This window comes from Saccoglossus kowalevskii, chromosome 18, assembly GCF_978046115.1.
Source record: "Saccoglossus kowalevskii chromosome 18, keSacKowa6.1, whole genome shotgun sequence".
In the NCBI taxonomy this organism is placed as follows: Eukaryota; Metazoa; Hemichordata; class Enteropneusta; family Harrimaniidae; genus Saccoglossus; species Saccoglossus kowalevskii.
The window spans coordinates 27,320,009-27,335,756 of record NC_140658.1 but is presented as its reverse complement, the minus strand read 5'-3'; the positions used below and the strand labels follow the sequence as shown (position 1 = coordinate 27,335,756).

Sequence of the window (15,748 nt, the reverse complement as noted above, 5' to 3'; positions counted from 1 at the left end):
TATTTACAGGCACTGAAGCAAAGTGAACTATACTTAGTCATATTTATAAATATATGGGCAATGCGACTATGTTAAAATTTGTTCATAAAACATGCTCTATTGGGGGAAAACTGAAAGAATCTGTTGTAGCAATGGACACTGAAACTTCCACTAAAGGTCAACTCTGCTGTCACTCTGGATTATTCAAATCCCAGTAATGTTTTCCTTATGTAATTGTCATTGTTTATAATTCCGAAAAATAAACAATGGCAGTGTCTTTGTTGATTTTAGACTTACAGAATAGTGTTAGACAATAGTTGCCGACAGATTTGATGATGTGCCTTTTAAGATGAATTCGACTTTACTGTATTTGTTCTATTAGTATGGTATAGCTTTTGTAAACAGCAAAGGTATGTCTATGGTCTGTTATAATCGTCTTGCGTGCAATTCTCAGACAGACCGACACAGGAAGTCAGTGGAAGACGAGACTTTTCGTTAGCGTCGTTAGCGTGGGGGGAAGTTGGTTAGCTTGGGGGAAAAACAGAGGTGTTAATCTGAAAATTCATTGTCTATTCTTGTTTGTGATTGGTCCTAGCAACATTTGGGGGGGATCATGACGTAGCTTCGTCTTTGAGAATTGTGGCATTAATGTCATGTGACCCAATAGACCAATAGACCAAATCACGCCATTATTGGTGATTCGAAGATAACATATAAGTAACAGCATATAACATAAAATACATGTGCAGAATATGTGTATCGTATGGGTGCGCGAATTCATCCGAGTCGATTGGGTTTAAAGTTGTCCTGATTAACATGAACAGTGCATCTGCTGTAATCCCTTTGCAAACACAGGGGATTTAAAAAATTTTAGGCAAGTGCTGAGATCTTGTAATGTAAATGTAGCTTATTAATTGGTTTATGTGCACTTCTAATTGAGCAAATACGATAATGAACAAGTTTGAAAATATGGTAAAAAACAAAGGAAAGTTTAGAAATATGGGAATAAACAAAGGAAAGTTTAGAAATATGGGAATAAACAAAGGAAAGTTTGAAAATATGGTAATAAACAAAGGAAAGTTTGGAAATATGGGAATAAACAAAGGAAAGTTTAGAAATATGGGAATAAACAAAGGAAAGTTTGAAAATATGGTAATAAACAAAGGAAAGTTTGGAAATATGGGAATAAACAAAGGAAAGTTTAGAAATATGGGAATAAACAAAGGAAAGTTTGAAAATATGGTAATAAACAAAGGAAAGTTTGGAAATATGGGAATAAACAAAGGAAAGTTTTGAAATATGGGAATAAACAAAGGAAAGTTTAGAAATATGGGAATAAACAAAGGAAAGTTTGGAAATATGGGAATAAACAAAGGAAAGTTTGGAAATATGGGAATAAACAAAGGAAAGTTTGGAAATATGGGAATAAACAAAGGAAAGTTTAGAAATATGGGAATAAACAAAGGAAAGTTTGGAAACTTTAATTAAAATGCTTTCACTTTGAAAGTAGATAAGATAAAGCATGGACCCATAGAAGTCTATGGAGAAAGGTAATATACATATAAATACAAGTGAACTTACTTTTGATCTATCAAATGACCTTGGCACGCTTAAAAAAATCTACCACCAATGTGGATGGCATGATAAAATCTTTCTATACTCTGTAAGAAAAAAACGTTTGTTTTAAGTCATGGTGGAGCATTCTGTTATCTCAAGGGGGGGGGTGCAGTAATAGCGCAACCTCTACTGGGACCTCTCCTATAGACTTATTACATCTATAAAGTTTTTTTCTTCTTCACAGCACACATGAAATTTTACTGTTCAATTTTCAATTGAATTTAAAAATAACCTCTGACCATTGACCCTACAGGAATGAGCTGTTGCTTTGATGGTGTTCACCATTGCCGTGATAAGATCTGGAAACTTAATGCATTTTGGAAAAGAGTTTTGAAAGTCTCAGAATTTTAAGAACTTTATATGTGGTTTGTTTGACTGGGAATCTGGCTTAAGAGTAATTGTTTTTGAAAGAGTGCGTTTATTATTGTCACCATAAAAATTGATTTATTCTTACTTCTGACCTTCAAAATTGTCACAAGCAAAGAAGGAAGATATAATTTATTATGCAGTAGTTGACTATTATAACCTGGTTTCTCTTTCTTGGTAGTGGCCACTCTTTGCAGGTGTGGTTTTCTGGAATCTGCCAGTCAATAAAGCCTCTATCTTTCACTGGTCCAGGAATTATTTGCACCGTGCTGACCTGGAATATAGAAAAAGTGAAAAAATGATGGAGAATGAATCAACAGTACAGTCCATCCCCACGGCGACGGATCTAGATCTGGATAGGCCGGTAAGTTTATTTTTGGGTCTTTATCACATGATATCTTCGGCTTTCTTACCAGTATCCCACTGTGAATGACGTTGATATTTACGTGTCATGTCGCATGATTCCCAAAGACGTCAATCAAGTTATAAAGGAAAACTCTGCTTAATGGTGCTGTTGATTTATTCGTTTCTGGTAATTTTACGATTGACCCAAAAATTTGCTCACATAACTATATTAAGTCTTCCAAAGTTTGTAATCTGTTTGGCCGTCTACTCAAGTTGTGTTTTGACCTTGTCAACTTATAGGTCAAGATGCTGACTATTTCTTTGTTGGCAGCTGTGCGTATCTTTCAAATGTTCCTATAATCCCAGTCTAGTTGCTAATTCATCACAAAAATGTTTAAATTTAGCGTAACAAATAACAATAACTGGCACCAGCACAGTCCCTCGCATGAACTCTATTAAGTATGCATCTGTTTCAAGGTGTATCTGGTTAGAGCAAACTGAGGCAACACATAGTGCCAATTACATACTGCCATGGCAACCCATGGCAATAGTTTGATTGTTGGTTATGGTTGGAAATTAGAGTGTGGTTGATTTTTCTGGTGCCGCTTTCAATGAATTTTGCATTTATCAGTTTATTCTGACATTTGTTGGTTGACAACTTTAAAGTAAAAGATGAATTTAGTCCCCAAATCTCAGAATTTGAATAAAAAAAAAGGAAAACCATCAAAACGTAGTTTTCAAGTACATTGTCTCAAATTCTTGTTTATTTCAAGAATGGAACCTTGACTGTGATGTTTGTATGCTGAGCACTCTTCTTCAAGTGTTCTTCAAATTCTGAAGAAACTTGACATCTCTGTAAAAGGTCATTTATATTTGCTGTTCTGATAATTATCGGTACTCTTTATCGGTACTCTCATTGGTGGTACCAATTTGTGGCGTCACAAACAATAGAATGAGATGACTGACCTGTTTGCTTCATGACCGTGAAGATCAAACTTCAAATTGCTAACCATAAGCGGACATTTTTTCTACTACCTCACATTTTATCTCTTCAATGAAAACTTTCTTCTGTAGAATAATAAAAAATTTAAAAATAAAAAAAAAGTATTAAATGTTTCTTTATTGAAAGTTTTGCCCAACTACAAGTATGCCTTGTTTAAGAGAAAGGTCAAAGGTCATCTTGTTAAGTGTTTACGGGGGAAATTAAGTTAGACGATGAAGTGGGTTAAATTTAGAATAAAAGCATTTTCAAAAATAACCGACTTTGCTAAAGGAATGTTTTTAAAAGCCAGCCAATCAGAAAATTCAGTTGACAGCTTGCAAACATGTCACTGTTGACCTTTGACCTGGGCAAGAAATGAAAATAATGCTCTGTGGGAGCGGTTGAGCTCCAGGAATGAGTAATTTTAATCAGTCGTGAGTGACCTCACAATTGGTGTGGTGGGGTGGGAGTCGCTGGTCAGGGTTTATCTTGTAAAATGGCATAGTTCTTAAGGGTGTTGTCAGTAAAAGCGTTAAATTCGCTCTGAGTTTTGGTGATACGGATGTTGTTGCTAAGAGGGTCAAGTATGAATCGCTAAAACAGCCGATAAGTCAATAACTATGTGATGATTAAATCTGTCTCGGCTAATCACTCACTTTTAAGTAACTTTGATAAACTCCGCTTTGAATAATTGCAAAATTTATGGACAGTTTGACACTCTAAATCTCCCGAGATCTCATATTTCCTGGAAATCGCACAGCAGGATAAACAGGAAAATTTAATACCTCTTGTAATAAAGCATGTCAGTTTTCAAAGTTGATAAAAAAAATATTCCAAACATTAATGAAGCTTTGGTACTAAATAATTGAACGTTTGTGGGCTTCTTCTTGTTTAGTTTACATTGCACACCATCAAAAGCTTGAAAGTCAGTATTTTCCTATTAGAGCAGTAATTTTCAACGTTGTACATTACGTTCAACTTCTTTTGAACTTTGACGACAGCAGCATACATTGGGAGTGGAAGAGGGTGGTAATTGAGAAATGTTCATTAATAGTGAATTTGTACTCCCAAAAAGTATCGGAATGTGTGAGTTTTTGAAGTCATGGTTTTAGGTAAATTGTGATATGACACAGAGTAGTCAAATAAACAATTGCCAGAAATTAAATACACATAGCAAAGCTTGGCATTGTTGGGGACAGCATTTAAAAATGTAATTCATCTGGGTTTGGAAAGGAAATGTTATGTAAAAATAAAAAATTATATCATTTACATGTGACTCTGCTGTTCTTTTTATAGCACTTGTTGTTACGTTGTACCAAAACACAAGTAATGGCTGTAATGATTGACAACTCAAATTATTTTGAAATAACATGAGAGACTGTGTGAACATATAACTTATTAAAATACCTTATAATACCAATAATACCAATTAAGTAGAATTTGTATTTGTCATTAATGTGAAAATCATTGTAGTGTTCAAAAGGTATCATTTATTTTATATTATTTACAATAATAATAAAAGAAAATTTTTCAAAGTGTGGTTTGACTTTAATATCAAGCTTAAAATCTTAGTCTTAACTCTTTTAAAGTCAACTTTTGTCACTTTAGACAAAAGTTGGTCTATATGTATTTTTAAAAAGAATTTGATCAACATCTTTAGCCAATGGAAAATTATTTTCATTTAGTTCAAAATTAAAATAGAAAAATACATGGAAATATTTAAAATGTATCACTAAAATTTATTGTGGGAATATGTATGACCTTGAAAGGGTTAATTGTTTCTTCATGAACAATTGTAATTCACTTGCCCCCCTCCCCTTTTCAAATTACTTTTGGGTTCAACACATTGCAGTTTGATTTATTGGAGAAAGATTGATGACAATGAGGATGGCTGTGTGTGAAGTATTTCATAAATGATGGTACAGACTTCTCATTTGAAAATGTGGGAGTTGCATTTGAAATCACCAAACATATTTTTTTTGGTCATGCTATATTTGACATCATCAGCATTTTGATATTTATTAAAACAGACTGTTAAAATCATTGTTATCATTAAGTTTAGTTGTGGCATTTGTTGTGGTGCAGTTTCTTGTTCCCCATTTTCTCATAGTTTACTGTAAAATGACTAATTTTCACTGGGTTTAAATTTTCTTGATTTACCATTTCAGGCATATTCAATGGGTTTAGATTCATGGTTTTATCATTTAGATAATGTGTTCTATGCTCAATTTTACATATTCACTGGGTTATAATTAAGCACATTTTCCAGTCAGCGAAATAAGCAAATTTAAAACTCAGTGAATATTTAATCCTTTTACAGTAGTTTGAAAGCTGTAAATGTAACACAGTACATACAATACTTAAAATAGAAATCCTACATCCAAATCTAGTTGCTTAATAAAGTCCATTGGATTAACTCAAAATGTGCTGCACTTATGTAATTATTTGTTTATTTTACCAACGATACAAATACATCCACATTTTGGCAGTAATAATAGCAGTTCAAATTTCATAAATACTGTATTATTTCCAAGAAAATGTTATTCAGTAAATACTATTATTATTTAATTACTATTTTAATTATTTAATGTATTTTAAATATTAACGTGAGGAACAGGGGCATCTTTATAAGCGTAAATAACAAACATACATAACAAAAGATAGCTTCAAGACAGTGATAATGTCCGTACAAGGCATCAGAAAATGCAAATTATTCAAAACAAACAAAAAAATTTCAAGGACATATAGTAGAACAGATAGAAAAAAAAAACCATGATGTTCTCCCAAGGCGATATAACGGCAACGATACTGTTCTTTTTTCTCCGACACTGTTTCAAACATGCCGACACTTTTATTTCTCCGACTGGTGAATGAGCTCCACCCCTGCTGGTTCAAAATAGTAAGCGCTAAAAGTAGTTATTAATAGTTGAAACAATTCTTGAAACAAAAACGAGAAGTGGGGAAATAATATTGACTGGTGATCCACATGTTTATTTCATGGGTAATGAATTTCATTTTAATGATATGCATAAAATATGTTAAAACAGTATGTTAATGTGTATAGCAAGATGATCCATTCATTCTAGAGTAGGAAAAATGCTGTTTTAATAGCAACTCATTTCTGCTCTACTAACACTTCTGGGAGCTAGTAAATGGCCATAATGTTTTTTTAAACGAAAGTTTTCAGGAAAAGTTTAAAATATTAAACTTTTGACAGTTGTAAAGTTTTCCTGCCAAGTTGTCAGTAGCTTCCAACATTTCATTTATATTTTTCAGCTTATAGTAGCTTTCTGATTGGTCATGAGCATAAATGTCTGATTTGCTGAGGCAATTGGTAGATAAGATAGTAATATTCATTTTCATAGGTAATGATTTCAGCTACATATGTGACAATTTCATTTTCATATGTGAAGATTTCATTTGCATATGTAATTATTCATTTGCATATGTAATAATTTCAGTTGCAGAATGTTTTCATTTTCATTTTATGATTTCATTTTCATATGCGAAAATTTCATTTGCATAGGTAATTATTCATTTGCATAGGTAATAATTTCAGTTGCAGAATGTTTTCAATTTCATTTTATGATTTCATTTTCATATGCGAAAATTTCATTTGCATAGGTAATGATTTCAATTGCAGAATAATGTTTTCATTTTCATGTTATGATTTCATTTTCATATGTGAAGATTTTATTTGCATAGGTAATGATTTCAATTGCAGAATAATGTTTTCATTTTCATGTTATGATTTCATTTTCATATGTGAAGATTTTATTTGCATAGGTAATGATTTCAATTGCAGAATAATGTTTTCATTTTCATGTTATGATTTCATTTTCATATGTGAAGATTTCATTGGCATAGGTAATGATTTCAGTTGCAGAATGTTTTCATTTTCGTGTTATGATTTCAGTTGCATATATGATTTCATTTGCATAAGTAATGATTTCAGTTGCATAGGTAATGATTTCATTTGCATAATAATGTTTTCATTTTCATGTTATGATTTCATTTGCATATGTAATGATTTTCATTTACATATGTGATTATTTTATTTGCATAGGTAATGAGACAGCAGCTTTCATTATTTTTTGAGTATTGGTTTATGCCATGAAACTGTGCACCTCAAAAATTGGTATTTTTCACATGCCATGCATGATAAGATTGCTTGTTTGGTTTTTTGCAAATTAACATTTGTATATATATCTACATTCTTGTAACCCTTTTTTAGCCATTGTATACGTTTGCCATTTTGCAAATTAGACATGATCATTAACTTTTGATTGATTCTTGTAAACACTTCTGTAGATTTATTTACCGTATTTATCCGGCTAAGAGCCCATGCCCAACCAAACGCCCACTTCCCACTTTTGATAAATTAAAGGAATTGATATCCTAGCATTTGCCCAAGTTTTTTTTTTCTACACCTGTAATAAAATAAAATAACAAAAACCTGTTTTTGTTTGTTGTATTAAAAGTTGACTTCCTTGCAGTCTGTTGTGATTATGATAAAAAGTTTTGAAAAATAAATTTCAATTGCGTAAAACGAGGAGTAAACATGAAATAGCTGTGACATAAATATAGCAGCGCGTTCACCACTGCTTATGCAGTTTACATTTATTTTTTCAAATTTTTTTTATCAGAAACATAACAGCCAGCGAGTCAACAAATAATGTATATTAAGGAGAAACGATAGTTCTCTTTTTAAAATATGTCGTGGCCCTGAAAAAGGCTGTTTGGTTTGTGTTTCCTTATAGAAACGATTCAAGTAAATTTTACAGTATATGGAGAGCCGCGAGGCAAGTGTCGCACTTGTTCGGTTTTAACGTCGTCAACAATGAAACCAATGTTGAAATATTGTAGCAACCCGTACCTGGGAGAGTTATTGCATTTCTGTCATGAAAATTATTCTTATGTTGTTGGAGAAAAAAAAAATCCTATTTCAAGCCCATCGCAATATCCATATAGCGAGACATTCCAATAGCCAGAAATTGCTGAATGATAACTTTTACCACGATTAATGACCGTACAGTCTGATAAGAAAGCAATGTTTACTTGACCTCTATGATGAAACACTAGTAATGTCATTCTTAGCCAATCAGAAGCAGATGCTTAAAGGTCAAAGATGTTGACAGACTGTAAACAAACGCATCGTGTACCGTAGCAGCAGAGTCGTTTGCCGCAAGCCCATTTTTCTTGTCTCATTATTAGACATGGATTAAAAGTGCAACGACAATGAAATCCATGGATTAAAAGTGCTAAATCAAAATTGTTTGGAGGTTTTTATCAGACAGACAGACAGACAGACCAGACAGACAGACTTATCTGCATAAGAATCCTGCTAAAATTGATATTAATAATAAATAAATAAATAAATAAATAAATAAATATTCTGCAGTTCATTTCTCATAACCCATTTACTGTCTTTAATCTTTCATGGTGTATATATTGGTCGGGCTGGGGTACCACACCAATTTGCTTAGTGTAAATGACACTATTATAATTGTGTCACTTATTCTTTGCATCAATAGAAAATTAGTGAAACGATGATTGGTCATTGGTTGTTCTCATGGAAAATTTTATTTTTACAATGAGTGTCCCAAAATACATTGTTGTGAAATGTATAAACCTCACATATCTTTTTAATATATAAACCTAATAGAAAACAAAATATTATTATTTTATTTCCATTTCTCTAAAGAAATATACTCCACTAACCTGGGGAAAACAGGTTACAATGCATATAAAAAAGAAAATTACAAGAGTGACTTCAATCGCCTCAATAAAATAAAATAATATAACTCATCTATTGTGGAACTCACACTAACAAATTATATCTAATCTGAAAAGCTGTGTGTACAAATCTTGCAAGAATTTGGATGATTTCATGGTTAACCTGAGAACAAATATATGTAAGTTTACTGATAGGCGAAAGGAACTCGAATTGTGGTTCAATGCGGTTAATTTGATCAAAAAGTGGTTTTCGAATATGGTTATATGCTGGACAAACTACCAGAAAATGAGTCATCTTCAACAACATCTGTACATATTTGGCAGGTTCTATTTTCCACTGGAGTTCCATAATATCTACTGGTCTCAATGTGTAACTTATTGTTGGGGAAATGGTTAAATGCATTCCTTGTACTTTGTAATAATGACAAATAAGGAAAATATAATATCAACTTGTCTCTCAAGACAATTAAAACAAATTAAATTTTATAAATATTTTTTATTATTGTAATGACATTTGTAAGAAAACGAATGTTCTAAAATTTAGATTATTGTATTTCTGTCAAGGCATTACAAAAACACACTACAATCAAGTTGACTTATGTCTCATAGACTCCTATATAAAGTGTTTTTTTCTGAATACCCGAAAGAACGATGTACTGTAATTTTAATTAACCCACTAAATTTTGCAATATGCGTGTAAATATTATCAACAACAAATAAGACTATGTGCTTTCTAAATAAAAAAATCATTAATGAAATTTATGTTTTATAGTACAATGATTGGTTATTGTATCTGCCTTGTGGTCTTCAATTACAACTGCGTGACAACATTTCTCATTGGGGCGGAATGATCAACATGGCTGTTTCTTGACATGATATTGACTAATTTCTGAGTTCCAACCCCTATCGGGTGGCTGTGTTTGAGTCTGTTGTTGCCCGACTGGTATTGAATGTCTTGTATGTAGTCGTGTAGAGCGTTCTTTATACTGTATTATGTTAGAGTTGGCTGTGAGGTACACATTAGTGTACGCTAAACCAGTTGTTTAAGCATGTAATGGCCGGTACGGTTGAATGTATAATCGGTTGACGCTAGTCTGCCTTCCTGCTACACCAGCTATGTGCACTTCGGTGTAACGGGGAAAACAATACACGGTGAACATGCAGTGTGTTGGAAATCTATTAAGGGAAAATATTCCGTTTTTCAAGAATGTGGAAAGTAATTTTTTTTAAGAACTCTTTTGAAATTATTTGATGTGAAACTATACAGGGTAAGTATGTTTGTTTGTGATTTCTAGTTCCTGCAATATTGTAGTTGTCTCTTTGACTGCCAAAATATTTTGTAACGTCTTGAGACTAATTTTATAAGGGAATTATTCTGTCTTTAGTCAGGTGATCTGAAATTGACATCTGGGAAGTTTGTTTCTACGGTGAGTTCTCGTTATAGCCTCTTTCAACAACTGTTCGTGCATGTACAGTTAATTGCAAAAGTTTGTAGCCCTTGTTGAAATGTTTCTCGAGTTATTACAAATTAAAACTGAAGCGAAATGGTACATTTTCTGCATGCTCCAGTGTATTTTAAGATGAAATGACCGTGGGCAGTTTATTTTTAAGCTATAGTCAAATTAATGATAGCTATTATTTCTTCATCAAAAACTCTTTCTTCTTTCAAGAGTTTTGTTTCAAAATTGTAATTTCATTTGATTGATTCCAAATATGTCATCAACGTCTCATTTCCAGTGTCTAGCGTTACATAGACACAATGTTCTCAGATTCCCACGGTGGCCATTTTGTTCCAGCCTTTATGTCATTATTTACCCACAAAACTGTAAAGACGATTTGTTTTGTCAATGCATTGTAACTTATTTATGTTTGTTGTCTTTACTTGTTTTTCTCTCAGTTGCCTATTGTTTTGGGAAGGGGGGGGGGGATTTCCCTCCAAAAATAAACAGTCAAAAAGCAGTTGCACAAAGAATACTAACTGTAGTGTAATAACATTTTTGCTCGTAATTTAAACCAAAATTTGGGTGTTTTATTATTTTAGACTCCGTACATGTATGCACCCTGTATGTTTGGATAGTTGTGCTTGTAAGCAGATAATCACATTTTTTGCAGTACAACATTAAGCTGTGAAATTGTTGTGATAATACTGTAAAGGGGGTAATTATTCACTAGGTTTTTTCGCTGACTGGAAAATGCGCTAAATTAAAACCCAGTGAATATGTAAAATTTAGCATAGAACACATTATCTAAATGACGAAACCGTGAATTTAAAACCCACTGAATATGCCTGAAATGGTAAATCAGTGAAATTTAAACCCAGTGAAAATTAGTCATTTTACAGTACCGGGTATTCATGGTGAGAAATTTCTGCAAAAATCACTGTATCCCCTGTGTCTTAACAACCTCCACCCAAGTAAAATGTTCACTGCTTCAAAATTCCACAATTTTACTCATTTTCAAAATTCCACAATTTTACAACCCCACCACAGTAAAATGATCTCTGCTTCAAAATTCCACAATTTTACTCATTTTCAAAATTCCACAATTTTACTCATTTTCAAAATTCCACAATTTTACAACCCCACCACAGTAAAATGATCTCTGCTTCAAATTCCACAATTTCACTCATTTTCAAAATTCCACAATTTTACAACCCCACCACAGTAAAATGTTCTCTGCTTCAAAATTCCACAATTTTACTCATTTTCAAAATTCCACAATTTTACTCATTTTCAAAATTCCACAATTTTACAACCCCACCACAGTAAAATGTTCTCTACTTCAAAATTCCACAATTTTACTCATTTTCAAAATTCCACAATTTTACAACCCCACCACAGTAAAATGTTATCTGCTTCAAAATTCCACAATTTTACTCATTTTCAAAATTCCACAATTTTACAACCCCACCACAGTAAAATGTTCTCTGCTTCAAAATTCCACAATTTTACTCATTTTCAAAATTCCACAATTTTACAACCCCACCACAGTAAAATGTTCTCTGCTACAAAATTCCACAATTTTACTCATCATGTGTAAATTTGTCTCCCACTAAAGTAATTTTCAAATTTTTTTTTATAAAAAGCGAAATGCAACAGATAGTCAGGCATGCAAAAAAAAAAATTTGAAACTATAAAATCAATTTCTAAACTGCTTTCCGTAGAATGGGAGAAGGTGCTATTGGGGAATGATCGTCTTATTGTGCCTATGATAAAACTAGTCGGGATTCGTGTCTAATATTGTGAGGAGGTAATTTGCATGTTGATGGGATAGTTTGATGCCGGTCTGATGTTGCCGCATCTCGTATCAGATGCTTTTAGCACTGAAGACCCATAAGAGCTTTGGAAATCAATGAATCGCCATGACGATAGAACCTAACTGAAATTACTTCTCAATATATACTAGCTAACTTCAGGTTTTCTCTTCCCACATGGCCACCTATTTTGGGCTTAAATTTGTTTAGTTTCGAATTCCCCTCTCACAGCTACGGTTTCCAAAACGAATTTTTCATTCATGGGTGGATTAAGCTTTTTCCGTTTATTCTTCCATGCTTGTGATTGGTACATTGTATTTGTAGATCCGAAATAGATACACTAGTGCTGGCCCCCTTTGTAGGCGATTAAACCGATTGATAGTTGTGTTTTGGTCAGTATACGCACACCGAGTTGCTGATATATCAATACTGGACTTCTCCACCAAACCCCATTATTGACCGTTTGGTCTTTGTGATAGCAATTAACTAAAAACAATGGAGTTTGTTAATCCGTGTGGGCTTGATTACTGTCACTGTAAATTCAATGTGAGTACAATTTTTCTGACTTTATTAGCGCAAAACATTACAGTTGCGTACATAATTACTTTGTGTTGTTAAACTTTTTTTATTTCCAGTTTTAAAAAAAGAATTTATTTTTCATTTTCTTCTCTTGGATGTATTTTTGCTATGTGATCTACAATGTTGATGTTCTAAAAGTACAGTAATTGGAATTGTTTTTTTTTCTTTTTCTATGGTTAATTGATGGTATACTTTTTATTTTTATAAATTTGTTTCTTTCTATGTTTTGAAACTGCAAAATCAACTTCACCGTTTGAAGCACCATATTTCCCCCCAAAATAATTTGGGTCTAATATTTTTATGTGTATTTCTATAATTTCCATGTTAACTTTTCACACAATGGATATAATTTTCCATTGGCTTCATATTTGATCAACAATTTGTAAAAAAAAATTAATAAATTTAATGATTTTATTTCGTAAAAGATAACAAAAGTTGAGCTCAAAAAACTAAAATGTGAATAGTTTTAAAATTTATCTGAAAATACTTTTCATTGTCTTCTAAAATTTAATCGATCAGTTTTTGCTTTATCACTGTTTATTTATACTTTTCCCCTTATTTTATAATTCTGTTTTTAATTTTCATAACAAATTATTTTAAATCCTTGCATCTTTATATTCAATTTTCTTGAAAAAAAAAAACATTTGAAAATAAAGAAAATAAAAATAGTTTTGTTTGTGAAAAAAAAAAAGTGCATATGTAGTGTAAGCTGTCTCCTGTGATGTGTATTGATACGTCACATGGGTAGACAGGTGAAGAGGTCAGAAGGGTAAAATTACGTATGCCTTATTGTCCACCGTTCCCTTTTTAGAAATTGAACAAATTTGAAAAGCGATGGCTTTTGACCAATTTTTTACAAGTACAAATGTACATGGTTTTTTGTGTGTCTCCAGTCTGGTTAGTGTGTATGAAACCATGTGTAGAGGAGGAAAGAGCTTTTCTGTATCCTTCCCTGTGTGTTTCCCAGGCACTGTATTAACGCTTGTAATTGGTTTGATGCTGAGAGATATTTTTTGCAGTTTTGAAAGAAGTACATTTGTTTTTTCTTACGTTAACTATTTGACCACCATGATTGTTGCTGACAAAATTTTGTGCATTTTTAAGAATTTTTTATAATTTCGTTGTTGAAAACTTTTGACAAAAAAGGTGCAGGTTTATTTTGTGAAAGACCAGAATGAATCGGATTTGATTTGTACTAACGGTAAAGTTAGTACATGTATATCAAAGCTTGAATGTAAAATAATGTTCTGTCGGTTGAACTGTAACATCTAGAAATTGAGCATCGTAGTTATATAACACTAGTCCCATTTCTGTAATTTATTTTGAGTTCATATCAGTTGGTAGTTTCAATATTTATAGAACATTGCAATCTGTTTTTCCTCTTTTTGACAAACTTTAACCCTTTTTTATTTTTTTTAAAAACTATGATCAAGATTTTTCTTGTTTTGATCCAAAATTATTAAAAAATTTTAGAAACAGACATAAAAAAATTCTGGTATTTTACTGCATAGTGCATGGTTTTTACAGTTCTGTTATTCGCTCGATGTTCTGGAAAATAAAGTCAGCATAAAAAGTAGTCTATTGAAATCACCGTTAAAATGTTAAGAAATGAATAATTTAAATGTTCAGTGTAAAAAAAACAGCCATTTCTTTACACACCGCTATAAATGTCCTTTGACAAAAAATAAACAAACAGAAAAATAAAAAATGATGAACCCTAATAGTACCCATTCACACAAATTGTTGTTTTATTGGATATTTTTGTTAAGACTCAATCATTGTTGCATTTCCCAACGTTTCTAAGAGTCAAACGTGCCTTGTTTCAATGCACTTACCGGTATATACAATGTAGGTTTTGTTCAGAGCTCAAACAGAATACAAAATTAAGTCTATTTTGTAATTTGTAATGTTCAGGAGCTAATTTCATATTACAAAGCTGCTAACTTCTGATTCCACTTCCTTCTTCGGGGAATAATAACCCCACAAAAGTGTTCATTTGTTGCTTCTATTTTAGAAGCTCTGTTGTCGACACATTTAGCTTTTTTCCCCGTCATTGAAACAAGTGGCCATTCCCCACAAATTTCACCTACCAGTATGTATACTATCTGCTTGCTACTTTCAAAATCAACTTAAATTGTGCAGTGTCACAGAAATTATGGACATGTTATTTATCACGGTAAAGGAAATACTTATTTGCTAAGTTGTCGGCCATTTTGCTTGAACATAGTTGATAGGTGGTAACAGACATATCATATGTGACTGCTTGCTTTTGCTGAACTTTAGTCACTGCGAAAGTTCATAAAAATGGTCTTTAAGTTTTTGAGTGCCAAATCTTGCACATTTATATGTCATTTTCTGTGATTGTTGTTCATTTTAGACCAAATGGACGCAATTTTTTTTTCAATATGGATAAAAGGGCACAAGTTTATTTTTTAAAGGTGGTCACTGACGAAGAGTTGAACTCAAAATGTCTGTCTGTTTCTAACTCCTGCAGTATTTTATCATTTTCCCGCTTGTCGGTTTTATTTTGTTCATTTTGCATTTTTATTCTGCTTGCAGCATCACATTTTATTGTGAGTTTTGTGTCAAAGTTGATAGTTAGTGGATTTAAACTCCATCACAGTTTGTGGAAGCAGCAAAAAGTAATACAGTAAACTTATACTTAGCTTAGTTTAGCTGTTGAATACACTTAACTCATGAATTAAAAACAACTCAGTCATTTGTTATATATGAATTTTTACCCTGAATTCAAAATTCCAGAAAGCAAAAATTTATGAAATCCAGTTTTTGGTTTCAAAATTAGCTCCTTCATAAACTTTTATTTATGAAAATAAAATAATTTGCAACAAAAAATTGCCTTCATTGCTCTAAACACTGGGTTAAATTGGTAA

The 15,748-nt window shown here is 32.2% G+C and overlaps 1 protein-coding gene across 2 annotated transcripts in view; it reads left to right on the top strand.

Moving 5' to 3' along the window:
* Positions 1-2,233: 2,233 nt before the first annotated feature.
* LOC100372975 (protein phosphatase EYA1) overlaps positions 2,234-15,748 on the top strand; it is a 151,320-nt gene continuing 137,805 nt past the window's right edge. Inside the window, exon 1 of one of the 2 annotated variants that reach the window (XM_085493180.1) lies at positions 2,234-2,326. In XM_085493180.1, the coding sequence (XP_085349306.1) occupies positions 2,261-2,326 (66 nt within the window). In that variant the 5' untranslated portion in view covers positions 2,234-2,260. Of the gene's footprint in view, positions 2,327-10,021; positions 10,294-15,748 lie in introns of those variants that run through there. The other variant, XM_085493182.1, reaches the window with a different exon arrangement.